The sequence below is a fragment of the Gracilinanus agilis genome, chromosome 3 (assembly GCF_016433145.1).
Source record: "Gracilinanus agilis isolate LMUSP501 chromosome 3, AgileGrace, whole genome shotgun sequence".
Classification (NCBI taxonomy): domain Eukaryota; kingdom Metazoa; phylum Chordata; class Mammalia; order Didelphimorphia; family Didelphidae; genus Gracilinanus; species Gracilinanus agilis.
The window spans coordinates 134501680-134515936 of record NC_058132.1 but is presented as its reverse complement, the minus strand read 5'-3'; the positions used below and the strand labels follow the sequence as shown (position 1 = coordinate 134515936).

The 14257-nt window shown below is 37.3% G+C and overlaps 1 protein-coding gene across 1 annotated transcript in view; it reads left to right on the top strand.

Moving 5' to 3' along the window:
• Positions 1-14257, top strand: part of FRY (FRY microtubule binding protein) — a 322040-nt gene that overhangs the window by 271615 nt on the left and 36168 nt on the right. Inside the window, exons 51-53 of the mRNA XM_044668276.1 lie at positions 1779-1949; positions 11601-11801; positions 12291-12452. Of these exons, the coding sequence (XP_044524211.1) occupies positions 1779-1949; positions 11601-11801; positions 12291-12452 (534 nt within the window). The remainder of the gene's footprint in view (positions 1-1778; positions 1950-11600; positions 11802-12290; positions 12453-14257) is intronic.

Genomic DNA, 14257 nt, shown 5'->3' with positions numbered 1-14257 from the left:
TTACCTTCTGTTAATGCCTTGAAGTATCCTCAGCATAAACCAATGATTTTTCTTTCAAGAGAAACAGGATAAGCTCCTAAAGAGTACTCACTTGAACCCCTAAATCCAAGTTCTTTTTATCACTATTGACTTACCCCACCCCAGTATCTCTGTCTCCATTGTTTCATATGCAAGCCTTGTGCCAAAATCAGATACCAATAATATTAAATCACTCATTCAACCAGTACATATTTATTAAGTTCCTGCTATGTGCCAGGCACTACTCATTGCTAGGAATGCATAATGGAGGGGAAAGGCAGAAGCTTACAATCTAAGGGGAGAGACAAAATGCAAACAAATATATACAAAGCAAGCTATCTACAGGATAAATAGGAAGTGATCAACCCAGGGAAAGGAATGAAGAGGAGTTGGAAGACTTCCTATAGAATGTGAGACTTTAGTTGGGATTTAAAGGAAGCCAATGGATAAGTAGTCTCTTCCTATCCCATCACTTTCTAGCACTCATTTACATTTTTTATCTTCTCCTGTTAGAAACAGTGGAGAGAATGCCAGACTTGGAGGCAGGAAGACTCATTTTCCTGAGTTCAAATATGACCTCAGACACATACTAGCTATGTGATCCTGGGCAAGTAACTTAACTGTTTGCCTCTGTTTCCTCATCTGTAACATGAACTGAAGAAGAAAATAGCAGACCATTTCAGGATCTTTGCCAAGAAAATCCCAAAGGGCAGACACAACTGAAATAATTCAACAACAAAACTAGAGTGTAAGCTCCCCAAGAATAAAAACCATCTTGTTTTCTTGTATTTGTATCCCTAATGCTTAGCACAGTGCCTGGCACAGAGTAAGTACTTAATAATTGCTCTGTTTAAGTGAAGTAATAGGCAAAAGCAGTCTTGGTTTCCAGGAAGAAAAGTACATTAAGAATCCAAAATGGTGGTGTCATGGCATTTCCAAAAGCACACTTCATGTATAACTACTGCCTAGGAGATGTGCTCTGTATTATTATGTATTTTATAAATAATTACTCATTTTTTCCACTAAAGAAATAGTAAGCTTCAAAGTCTGAGTAGAAAAGAATGTGGACTTCATTTGTCATAACTTGTATTTTGCCTTTGGGGGATAGTCTCATGGAACATATAGGGTGACTTGTCAAGTGGTGTATGGGTGTATTTGCAAGTCTGTATTAAGATGTGCTAAAATACCAAAATCTAAAAATATTTCCAACTTCAGTGAGGCAAGAACTTGACACTAAATCAGGGTCATTTATTATATTCACAAGGTAAACAACCATTTGCTTTGGATCCTATAAAATTCCCCTCAGAAAGTATTTATTGGGTGTTTGCTAAGTACTAGTAATAATGTAGTCATATTTCCTGGCATCTTCTAGTGCCAGGCTAAAAGCTAATCCTTTCCGAATGGGTTAAATTCTTTGCTCTTGCAGTTCATTTTGCAGTAATATTGCCTGGTATGACAGTAGCTCTTAGAATCATAAATATATTATTAAACCTAAACATTTAAGCATTGTCCTATTTGCAGCCATTAGGAGGTAGCTGACTGTTGGATGGATTCCTGCAGGTTGAAGTTGTGTCTTTGCACAAGTCTAATCTGAAGGAATCCATCCAACATAAATAAGAGAAGAACACATGCTAAAAATACTCATTTAAGGAATTAGGTGTGTACTGGAAATAGTCTTCTGAATAACCAGTTCCAGTTTCCAATAACAGAAACAACTGGAGGGAGGAACATTTTTATAGGTGGAATCTTTTGATTCCTAGGTGATTTTTTCCTCATGTGGAGATCTGGACCTTCTCGAGCACCAGACAAGCCTAGTATCTTCTGAAGACGGCACCAGGGAGCAGGAGAACATGGACGACACCAACAGTGAGCAACAGTTTAGAGTCTTCAGAGACTTTGATTTCCTCGATGTGGAGTTGGAAGATGGAGAGGTACAGTATATTCTCCATAAAAATGATCCACTTCAACTCTTTCTTTGCCTAAAGGCACAGTTTGCTTTTCCCCCTCTTCCTTACGGGAGAACTAGGGAGATCTTTGTAGCTGGGGAATTAAGCTGCCAAGATATAAACTTAAATTCAAGCCAAAGTATTCACAGCATTGGTGCCACAGCCGAGCATTAGCAAAAAGTTGCCACTCCCTACCTTCTGTCTGAGCCAGCACTGACAACTGCCAAGTTATTCCTATATATATGGCAAAGACTAAAGCTTCAGTGACAACAGAAAGGGCTAAGTTTGTGCTGCCCAGAGGTGGACTATTTTTAAGGAAAAACTCAGGAAACATTTAAATTCTAAATCAGCTCACAGGATGGTCTTTCAAATGCTCCCGGCTCCTAGCACTGCAATTCTGTGAATGCCCAGGTCCTTAAGGAAAAAATTCTAAGCATTTGTTCTAATTCAGCCAGTTCAGTCCTTACATGCCAAAACATGAAGTCAGAGCCCCTGGTGTTCTGGATTGTTTGTGTTTGATTTTGTTTTAGTATTAGCTCCAAGAATCATTGTTCTGCTTTAGGTGTTAGAACTATTGTCAGTTTTTTTTCATCAATACAGACACCTGAATTCAAGTTTCAACAGGTTAAAAAACAACAGCTTTTGAGTGTGTATTGGATGATGACTACTGTCCTCAGATGCTTTTGATTTTTGGTCAGATTTTTAAATTGAGCATTTCTTTAATGGGGGAAGGTTGAAAAATAGAAGTTTTCTCTTTTCTCACCCTTTTATTTTTCTTTTTTAAGCAATTTATCCAGATAGGGAAATAAATAACCTCCTAGGTTGGCAAAATTTACATATATGTGAGACTTTTGCTTTGCTTTTTTTTTCTTTTTTAAACACAGGCCCTCTGCATTCTGATCTTTGTTATTTAGAAGTTCAGGCTTAGGACCATCTGCTGTTTAAAGCAATCAAATTGGAAGTCCAGTTTTAGAGCTTATTATAGCTCTTAGCCCTTAGGCCCAACACTTTGCTGTAAGTTTTTGTTGCATGTGGTCCAGCACAGAATAATTGCCCACCTTTCCTCATCTAAGAGAGTGTCATACCCAAAGGTGCCTCATATCTGGCAAGTCAGTACAAATCATGGTCAAGGGATGAGGTGATTGTCCCGTTCCACTCCCTACCTTCTCCAGACTGAGCAAGAAGCCTGGGCCAATAGAGGGAAATCTTGCCACAACCAAGAACTGGTTTCCATTGAGAAGCCTGTTCCTTCCTATTTTCCATGGTCCCAAAGCTAACCCTTTTGTGTGAGGGAAGGAAAATGACAGAACCTTAACAATATAGCTACCTGGCTAGGGGATGCCTTTTTCCTGGGTTCACTGGCTCCAGCCCATCAATAAACTATTACAGCCCTAAATTGGTTGTGTTCTATGATAATGATTGGCAAAGCATCTTCAACAGCTTGCTTTAGATATCGTAATACATTTGGCAGTGAGTTACTTAGATCTGTACAGAATCACGGTGGCCTCAAAACAGTCATACAAGGGCTTTTCCTGAGACATTTCTTCAGTGCAGGTCATCATAGATCGAGATGGTTCTGAATGAATAAAAATTAAATACAAAACAAGCTCATGTTGGCTTGGTCATGCCATACTCTACCCTGGACTCCATGAAGAAGAAATCAGACTCCCAATGAAGAGCCCCCAGCTTCCTTCTGCTGATCATGATCTCAGAATTATCAAGCTTCTTAAAAAGCAAATGCAATTAAAATAAAGTGGCTGCTAGATCCCTTATAGGTAGTTATATAATTTCACTTGAAATTATAAGGCCCTTTATTCAAATCCTAAATCATAGGATTGTAGATGCCAAGCAAAAAGGATCCATCTAAGACGTGCTCCCCTTTCCTCATTTTACAAATGAAGTTGAGACACAGAGAGATTCGATTACAAATCAAAATTTGATATGCAAGAAAGACAAATCACAGCTTATCTAAACCAATGCTCAAAAGTTCTATGGAATAGAAAAGGAGTGAGATTTAAATTAAAAGAAGAATTGGCAGAACTCAGTAGGCATAAGCTAGCTACCAGCCCATATCAATCATAAGTGTAAGGAAGTGCAGTTTGCTAATAATAAACTCACATGACAGTCTTAAGGCTCAAATGTTTTAAGAAAGTTTTAACAGGAATCTTCAGACCATAGGGATGCTTCTCCTTATCCAGGACCTCCTTGTCTTTCATTTATATCACCATCTTTATCTCTTCTGCTTTCACAAATAATTATACTAGTTTATGAGCAACAATGAACCTTCAAGAAGTTCTCTATTGTTTAGATATTTAAGATTCTGACCTTGCTGGGGAAAATAGAGAAAGAACAAGTAGTCACATTTTGAGTGTTTCCTTATTTCTCTCAAACAAGTTCATGTCTTTTTTTTCACTGAAAATCATTGTTGATCTCGTAGAAATGTTGCGTGCCTTTCACTTTTAATCCAAAATCATAATGAAAATAATATGTGAAGTATGCTGTTTCAAGAAAAAGGACATTAATAGATTTGTAGTTTCTTTAAAAGTAAAATCATTAAGCACAATTTTTAAACAGTTCAAAGGAACTGTCTTGCAGACATCTTTAAAATAAAGTTGAGATTTGATTTGCAGCTTTTCATGTTCTATAAAATTTCTCCATACCTATGAAAAGGGACATATTCAAGTCAATGGAGTTAGTTTTTTAATTAGTTTGAGACATACTAAAACTATGTTTGTAATTTTCAAAGTTTATCTGAGCCAGAACTGTAGGCAGTATTGGGGGTTAATTATTCTGTGCTTCTGATGAACAGTTAGAATTAGAGATTATTTACTCATATCCTGGTCACTGTTTTAAGACTTGCTAGGATTCAATCCTTCTTCATTTTAAAAGTGAAAATAGAAGAGGAAAAGGCAGATGTAAGGGGAATGGATGAGGCCGAAGAATAGAAGCGCATAATTCTGTTTTCAGTCAAGAAAAAAACATTGTGAGATGTCTCAGCATGAATGGTTTCCAGTGTTGATGTTGCAAGGGAGTACACTCAGACATTTCAGGGCACCAAATGAAATTTAATCTTTGCCAAAGTTATGAGAAGGAAAACCTGAGCAGCCCATCCCTGGAATTTTAAATAATGTTAATCCCAGATATCAGGGCAAATAAATAGTGAGTGCTGTACTTCCCTTTCTCTCCCTCTGTTCTTCTAGGCAATGAAAAAAAAAATCTAGATGAACTTCAAATCCTATGTTTGTTGGTGTTTTATAGGAAAACACAGGGAATGTAGAAATAATTGGTATATTCACAAATCAAATAAAGTCAGGGGGCAGTATTTAAATATTTCTCAATAAAATAATAATGGAATTATAAACATCATGATTTTAGTGCCTCCTGACTTGAGACCTCCAAGAGGGGGAAGGCTGCTCAAGTGTGTCCTTTTCATATCTAGATACTTATCAAGTATCTAGTTGCCCATAAACAAAGACCCACCCCCCATTCTTGTCCTGTTTTTTTCTACCTTGCTCCCAAGTTGAAGACTCTCATTTCAGACCTTTGTCGAGTCAGAGGTTAGATAGCTACAACTGCCCTTGAATCTTCCATTTTTTCAAGTCTTTCAAAGCTGCTGTGTCTACTGAAATACTTATCCCTCAGCAGAGATCATGAACCACAAGCATTTTTAACCCTGGTAGAAATATTAAGTGATGACGCATTTCACCAGCTGATGACACTTATACATTTTTCTGTGAGATAGCGAAGCAATTTTCTCACCAATAGAAATTTAAGCATTTTTGAATAAAACAGTGTTAGGGACTCCAAAATTATCATAGAAAAAGAAAGCTATTTCCAAAATATATTTAGTTTGCCAAACAGGTCACTGCAAATTATATTCTCCATCCATGCTAAGTTAGGATTTTCTGTTGTCTGATACTGACTTTCCCATCTGGGATTAATGCATCTTGAACCGTATTTTTCTTTTTTAAAGATAAGTCTACTGAAGTAAATTATTACGAGTCCTATTAGTTTCTGTAGTAATAATACTAGGACAGATGCTTTTGAGTTTTCTGATTTCTTCAATATAATCATTTTAAATAGACCTTTTATTTGTTTTTCTATCCATTCAATCTGCAACCCCAGGAACTTCAGGTAAGAAAAAATGCTATTTTTAACTCAGACATGCTAGTAGATGTTATGCATCATTGCAGACTTGTAACAACATAATTGCTTTTTCCTCCCTTCTAGAGAGGTGTGTGTGTATGTGTGTGTGTGTGTGTGTGTGTGTGTATGTGTGTGCGTGCATGCACATGTAAGAAAGACCAAAGGAGTTCCCATGGCTGCTCTGCTACAAAAGTGTTTTCTAAAGTTTAGAGGAATTTTTTTTCTTAAAAACCATTAGGTTCCTAGTTCTCAAAGATGCATGTTTGCCTTTAGGCAAGAGATTGCCCTGGAAAATATTTCTGTTCTAATCAGAGAGATAAACATTTGAACAGTTTATGTTTTTAAATTTCTATGTTATAAATGTTAAAAGTAACTTGTTCAATTTGTATAGAGCGCATGCCCTCACCACCACCACCACCATCCCCACAACTACCATCCCAACATACACACACACACACACACACACACACACACACACACACACACACACACGGTAGAACTACTTCCAGAACCACTTTGGTTTTGTTAGACTGCAGTACGTTTTTATTGATCAACATATGTGAACCCCTGTGAAGGGGTTCCATTATACACATACATGTTTATGCATTGATGAGCACCATGTACATTTCATTCTAAATCTGATATTGCTAAACTTTAAGTATTGTTGTTGATCATCAGACCTGAAAATAAATTCTGGTAATTTTTATTCCTGCAAATTCTATGTCTGAGGGTAGTTATCCATGTACATTTTCTTACTCATAGAAAAACTGGATTATGACCCCCAAAAGCATTGTGATCTTTAAATTTGTATATAACATTATGGAGCTAGAGAGGGACAACTAAGGACTGAGACAGCCACATAAAGGAAGACTACCAAACCCTATTTTTATTTTTACTATGCCCAATTTAAGTGATTGCCTTTTTTGGAAAAGGTAGTGGGAATTAAAATTTGCTGCCAATGAAAAGAGCAAGCCCAGCACTGTTTTCAGCCACTGCCAAACAGGAGGATTCCTTTGTCTCACTAAGAAAATCTGCTTCCTTTTTAATCACCCCATATTGGGTGAGACATGGCTATAGAACTATTCAATCACAACCCGAAAATACCAGTTATAGAATTCACTTCCAGATGTAACTCTCTGGGAGAGTTATTCTTTATCATTCTTGAGGAATGGCTTCTTCCCAGTTGCCCTATTCCTATCCTTTTTGATTTGGGGGCAGGAGAGAGGAAGCTGGGTACAGAAGTTAACTGAGTCAAAAGAGGATGTTTTATTCATTGATGGATTTGTTTTTCAACATTTTATATCCTTCTTTCACTTTTTCTCCCATTTTTTCCCTTTTATCACCTTTTTTTTCCTTTTTTCATACACTTCTTGCCTATTTAGCCAAATCTCAGCCTTCTTCTGGTTTTTCTTTGTATTTTTGGTTCAAATAGATAGTTTAGGATGCCATAAGAATGAATCCTGTTGGGCTCTTCTGTCAAAAAAAAAAAAAAAAAAAAGCAGCTCACTGAGAGTTTATCCTATAAACATGAAAAAGTCCTCTGCTAGACTGTGATCCTGGTTTCTCTTCTTCAATTCAAGTTGCTTTGTGTACCTATGATTGTTGCTTTCTCCATCATGGTAGGCCATGATGATAACTTGAAAAGCAAAAGATCAATTACCCCAAAAGATAGGAGGAAAAGAGGGTAGAGAGAATTGTGAGCCTAGTTATGTATCAAGGAAAATTTTTAATGAGCAATTTAGTCCAGGGGAAAGAATCCCCAAATTCCTTAAACACTGCTCATTTTTGCTTTCAGCATATTGGCATGATAGAGTATAAGGGCTGTCAAACTGCAGTCCTCAGGCCAACCACCTGTTTGTACTACCCGTGAGCTGAGAATGGTTTTTACATTTTGAAATAAAGTTTTATTGGATTTAAAATTATTAAAACCATCCTCAGCTCATAGGATGTACAAAAAAACAGGCAGAGGACCAGATTTAGCTTGCTAACCATAATTTGTGGATGCCTGATATAGAGTATAGAGAGCTGGCCCTGAAGTCAATAAGATTTTTCTTTAATCTTTAACTTCTGTCTTATAATTGATAATAAGTTTTGGTTCCAAGGCTAGAAGATCAGTAAGGGCTAGGCAATTGGGGTTAAGTGACTTGCCTAGGGTCACACAGCTAGGAAGTGTCTAAGGCCAGATTTGAACCCAGGAGAAGTCAATAAGACTTTGACATGTGCTGATTGTCACTCACCCTTTCATTGTCCTCCAGCAATTCTCCAACTAGAGATATCAAACACAGCCTGTGCCTCAGCAGAACTCCTGAGTGAGGCCCAGAACAGATTAAAATGCAATGGGAAATGTTTTAACGGAATAAATAAAAATATAGTACAACACAATGTTTATATGTATTTAGAAGTTGGCTTCTCTTTGTTTGACCCCACTGCTTTAAGACTTTAAGTTGTAGAGCAATTCCCAGCCTGCCTTAGAAGACAGGAAGTCCCTATGCCATGGTTCTCTACATTCATGAAATCACAGATCCAGACCCCCCCCCAAAAAAAGTTGAATCTGTCAAATTAGGAGTGCTCTCTGATTTTATCCACTTAGCACTTTACTAGAATAGTGTACAAACTGTAAATATTAAATAAGTGCTTGTTGACAAAGAAAAACACTTATCCTCGTAGAACACTTCAATTCATTGGCTGCTTCATTGGCTTCCAAAGGAGACTTTCTCTTTGTCATGTATAGCTTTGATCGTCAAAGGATACTTTTTTAAAATTGTGAATTATCAAGCAATATTTCATAAGTGAGGGGCAGCTAAATAAGCAGAGGGTTGTGCTGGGCCTGGAATCAGAAAGACTCATCTTCCTGAGTTCAAATCTGTCCTTAGACACTTACTAGCTATGTGACCCTGGGCAAGTCACTTAACCCTATTTGCCTCAGTTTCCTCATCTATAAAATGAGCTGGAGAAGGAAATGGCAAACCACTCCAGGCTGTTAGCCAAGAAAACCCCAATTGGTGTCATGAAGAATTGAACACGACTGAAACAACCAAACAACAATAAAATTTCACATGTGAAAGTCCTTTGCAATAAAAGTGATTCATAATGTTTGTTTGTTGGGTCAAAATTTAATTCTTTTTTTCCATGTTCATTTTTATTTTAACATTCAAGTATATTTAATTCCATTGGAAAATGCATTTTTGGTTGAAGTAGACATCAGGTAATCAAAACAACCATTTAATCAATCAATAACCATTTATTGATTATCTACTATATGTTACACACTGGGTGATCTGAGATACAAAAATAAAAGGGAAAGTCCCTGCCATAAAGGATCTTAACATTCTAATGGAGAAGACAACATGTACACATATAAGTATATTTAGAATATTTACAAAATTAAATAAAGGTAATTTAGGGAGAAGGATACTAACAATTGGAGAAAATCAGCCTAGGATTCAGCATAGGAGATGGTGCTAGAGTTGAGTCTTGAAAGTATCCAAATATAAGTATAAACAGAGTCAAGAAAGAATTTTATTCTAGGCATGGGGAACAGAGAACACCAAAAAAAGGCATTTCAGAAAACAGTTTCACAAAATGGGTAGCTAGATGGTGCTGTAAATAAAACTAATAACCTGTTGTCAATAATATCTAAGTCCATTTCCAGCCACAGACATTTATAAGCTTTGTGACCCTAGGCAAGTCACTTAACCTATATTTGCCTCAGTTTCCTCCTCTGTTAAATAGGGCTAGTAAAAGCACTTCCCTCTCAAGGTTGATGTGATGGTCCAATGAGATAAAGATCTGAAAGCACTTAGCACATTTCCTGGCTCACAGTATAAATAATAAATGTTTGTTATAGGGGCAATTCGGTGGCTCGGTGGATTGAGAGCCAGGTGTAGAGACAAGGGGTCCTAGATTTAAATCTGGCCTCAGATACTTCATATCTGTGTGACTCTGGGCAAGTCATTTAAGCTTCATTGCCTAACCTTTAGTGCCCTTCTGCCTTGAAACTGATACACAGTATTGATTCTAAGACAAAAAGTAAGGATTTGTTGTTTTTTTTCTGTTAGTTATTATTTTTATTATCAGGATAGCCGGTGGTGTAGTGGACAGAGCTCTGAGCCTGGAGTCAGTTCAAACCTGGCCTCAAATATTTACTGTGTGACCCTCAGCAAGTCACTGAATTCTCTTTGCCTCAGTTTCCTCATCTGTCAAATCAGCTAAAAAAAGAAATAGCAACGCCTTCCAGTATCTTTGCCAAGAAAATCCCAAATGGAATCATAAAGATTCAGATATGACTGAAAAATGACTCAACAACAAAATTATTATTATTATTACTTCCCAGTGAATCTGAAAGATCCTAGCATTTCCTTGTTCTTCCTTTTCAGCCCAAGATACATATAGTAGGGCCCACATTTATTTCTCCAGAGGTCATGGAAGCTGGAAAAAATATATACTTTTTAAATCTTTTTTTCTTTATGTTGCCATTGAATCCTTCTCTCTCTCTCCCTCTCCCTCTCCCTATCTCCTTACCTTCCAGCTTAGAACAATCCTAAGTATGAGTTCCAAAAATCAGAAGAGTGGTAAGGACTAGGAAATTGTGATTAAGTGACTTGCCCAGGGTCACACAGCTAGGACGGGTCTGAGGTTAGATTTGAACCCAGGACCTCTCATGTCCAGGCCTGACTCTCATCCACTGAGCCACCCAGCTGCCCCAAGTCCACTTCACTTTTTCCTAGATGAGATTGGAGGCTAAGTCTGTTTGTGTGTCCTGTGTAAAACTATCATGGTTTTCTCTCATATTGAAGATATTCAAATATGTGCCTTGAGCAAAAGATGCTTTTAGCCTTTGCATTTTGCATGTTCGATCCGTTAATGCCCAGCTTCTTCCTGATAGCCTTTAACACTGCATTTTATCTTTATTGGCTGCAAAAACTGCTGTGGCAGAAACCAATGGGGATGTTTACCTTCTGTTCTAGGTTAAATACACAAAGGATTTGGGGAGTGTAGAGGGCATCTCTTTGGAACTTACAGCCTTTTTATTTTTTTCCTGCAAATAGCCTTAGTCAGAAAGGTCTTTTGAAGGGCTTTACTTCTATTAATTATTTAGAACCTTTTTTCTTATGGATTTTTTAAAACAGACAGATGTTCTCGTCATTGAACAAAATCAGTGTTTAAAAATGTAAAGTTACTTGGCATGCTAAAGAGAAATAATAATAATAATATAAATAAAAATAGCTTGCATTTTTTTCTGTCTTCTATTTGTAGGATTACTTAGTAATGGTAGAGGTTTCTCCTTTCATCTGATATATATGTTTCTATGAATATTGTTTGCTTTTTTTCACATCCTACAAAAATAACTAGTCCACAGTGTCATTTCGGTCGACACATTCATTGTTTAAATTTTTTTCCTGAAGTAAGCAAAATAATGAAATGTGTGAAAGTGTAATTGTTTAATAGAGTTTGGCATCAAAATCAAGCTTACATTGATGATGATTTCAGGGTGAAAGCATGGACAATTTCAACTGGGGAGTGCGCAGGCGTTCCCTGGATAGCCTGGACAAGTGTGATATGCAGCTACTGGAGGAGAGCCAACTTTCAGGAAGTACTCCCAGCCTAAATAAAATGAACCATGAAGATTCAGATGAGTCATCAGAGGAGGAGGACCTCCCAACCAGCCAGATCCTGGAGCACGCCGATCTAGTAAGTAGTCCCTTTCCTATTTTAGAAATTGACAGATTTGTTCTAATTGATTCAAGTTTCCTGTTGCAGCTTAAAGAAACTTTCCAAAGCTTCTGGATGAGAATCTGGGCTCTGTCTAACTAAGTGGAGTAGGTTGTTTTGTTTTTCTGTAGGTGGCAAAGAATCAAAAGACAACAACTCTTAGACAAACATCACAAACCTAGAAAGCAAGCACCAAAACCCTTCTTCTGAATTTTTAGGAAATGTGTGAAGCCCCATAAGAAAAAGACAAGAAACACTTTCTAACCCTGCACCAGGCTACTGATACCTATTGCTGTGGGTTAAGCTCAAATAGCTAGAAATAAATATGGTGGGGGAGAGGGGGGGAGGAAATGAATGTCCAGGAGAGGAAAAACTAATGAATAGCTGTGAAACACAACACCTGTGTAAAGAGCATGAGCACATTTGAAAAAAGTCTCTTCACACCATTTTTTCTCTTTTTTTAAACAGATCATGACCCTTTCCCCCTCTGAGGAGGCAAATCACATGGACTCGCTCACCATATCATGTGATACGACTACTGCTGACCCTCATGCTTTTAACACCAGAACATCTAGCTTTGACGTTTCTTTGACTGATATGAATAATCTGCAGGTGTCTGAGGGTTCTAAGGTGAAGGACTTTTGGGAGTTCTATCATTGTAGCTCCTTTTAAATTCCACTTTATAATAGTCTTGATTTTCTAAGATTTCTCTGGGATTGATTGTGGGCGACACATTCTTTTCTTCCTCTTAACTCCATTTAAAGCTATATGAAGAGTGCGCCCATGGGATGCATCTTGACTTGTTTCCCTACCAGATTCCTGCATGCTGATCTTCTTGGTTTAAAAAACAATGATTTGGGGCCTTTTGAATGAAGCATTTTGCACTTTCTGTGTAGTTCAAGAGCTACTGATTAACAGCAAAATCTAAACTGTGTGTGTCTGAAGTTGCAGAGCCTGGGGAATCATTGCAGCTGTTCTCTGAACTGAATTGTATGAAACAGTGTTCACTTGGGTGTGGGTGTGCATGTTTTCTTGTGAGATTTTTCCATATGTGGGAACCAATTGTGTAGTTTGCCCATGGCATTCAATTCTTGCCCTTTGGCATATCCTCAGAAATTTTCCATGCCAATCACAGTATTAGGCTAGCTTTGCACAAAACAGTTCTTGCCAGAAGTCTGAAGTGAACCGTGAATTATGGACATAATTTCCTTATTAAGAAAGGTTGGTTTTTTTTAAATCTCTTTTGATATATGTAGATTTCCCTTTATTTGTAACTTTTGTCAGAATAAGCAAACAAATCCTGCCCACAAAACTATCTACTCTACACTATGCTTCCATATTACACCTATGGATAGGGGATTAGATTTATGATTTCATGGATGCAGGGAACCCCTAGGTGAGGAAACTCCCTCTACCAGTTTAAGTCAGCACCTTCTTTGCAACATATTGTCTTGAATAATTGCTTAGATATGAAAGATTAAATAACTCATCCAAGGTCCCACAGGCACTCTATGTCAGAAATGGGACTTGAACCCAGGGCTTCCAGATTTCAAAGCCAGTTCTCTGCCCTCCACTCCACATTTCCTTTCTACACATGTGTGTGATTTGGATTGATCATAACTGAAATTGGCAGAGTTCTTTAAGATTCGCAGTTTTCTACACGTACTATATATATATATATATCTCAGTTGGTCTTCATAACAGGTTCATGAGATGTTATTATTATCCCCATTATTATGCAAGAAAAAGCTCTTCTCTGAGTTCATGTGGTAGGTAAATGTTGCAGAAATTATAGGGGTAAATACCTAGATTTTAATATCAGGCTCAAGAATAGTTTCAGGCCTCAGAGAGAACAATAATTCTGAACAATCATTAGGATTCTGACAAGGCTTCTTATAGGCAGAATTATGTCATAATGACCAAGAAATAATTCTTTTACATATTGCAATCTTGAACATTCTTCTTAGGCCATAAAAGTTAAAGAGAAGATAGATCCATAATCCCATACTTCCTTTAATATCATAAAAATTGAACAAACTTGGTTAGTCATAATCTTATGCATGCCCTGAGGAAACCTCATCAAATGTTATAGACAAACTGAGTCAGGTTATAGATTAAACTACAGTTAGAGGAATTAAAATTAGATGATTTACAAAAGGGCTAATCAAGAAGTGCCTAAGGAGTCAGAGACAGCTGAGATTGTCCTGCCAGCTTCTTATCTAAGGAATGCTTAAGGCTCTTAAATAAATGTTTCCATCCCCTGGGACAGGTCTAGGTCAAATGAGGTTAACATTAACAGAAGACAGTCTTCCAGTTAACCAAAAGTTGCAGGAGGAATAAAAGGAAATCAAAGATTGCCATTACACCATTTTACAGATGAAGAGAGGCTCAGAGGTGATGTGACTTCACTGTGATTGTATCTAGTATAGAAAAAA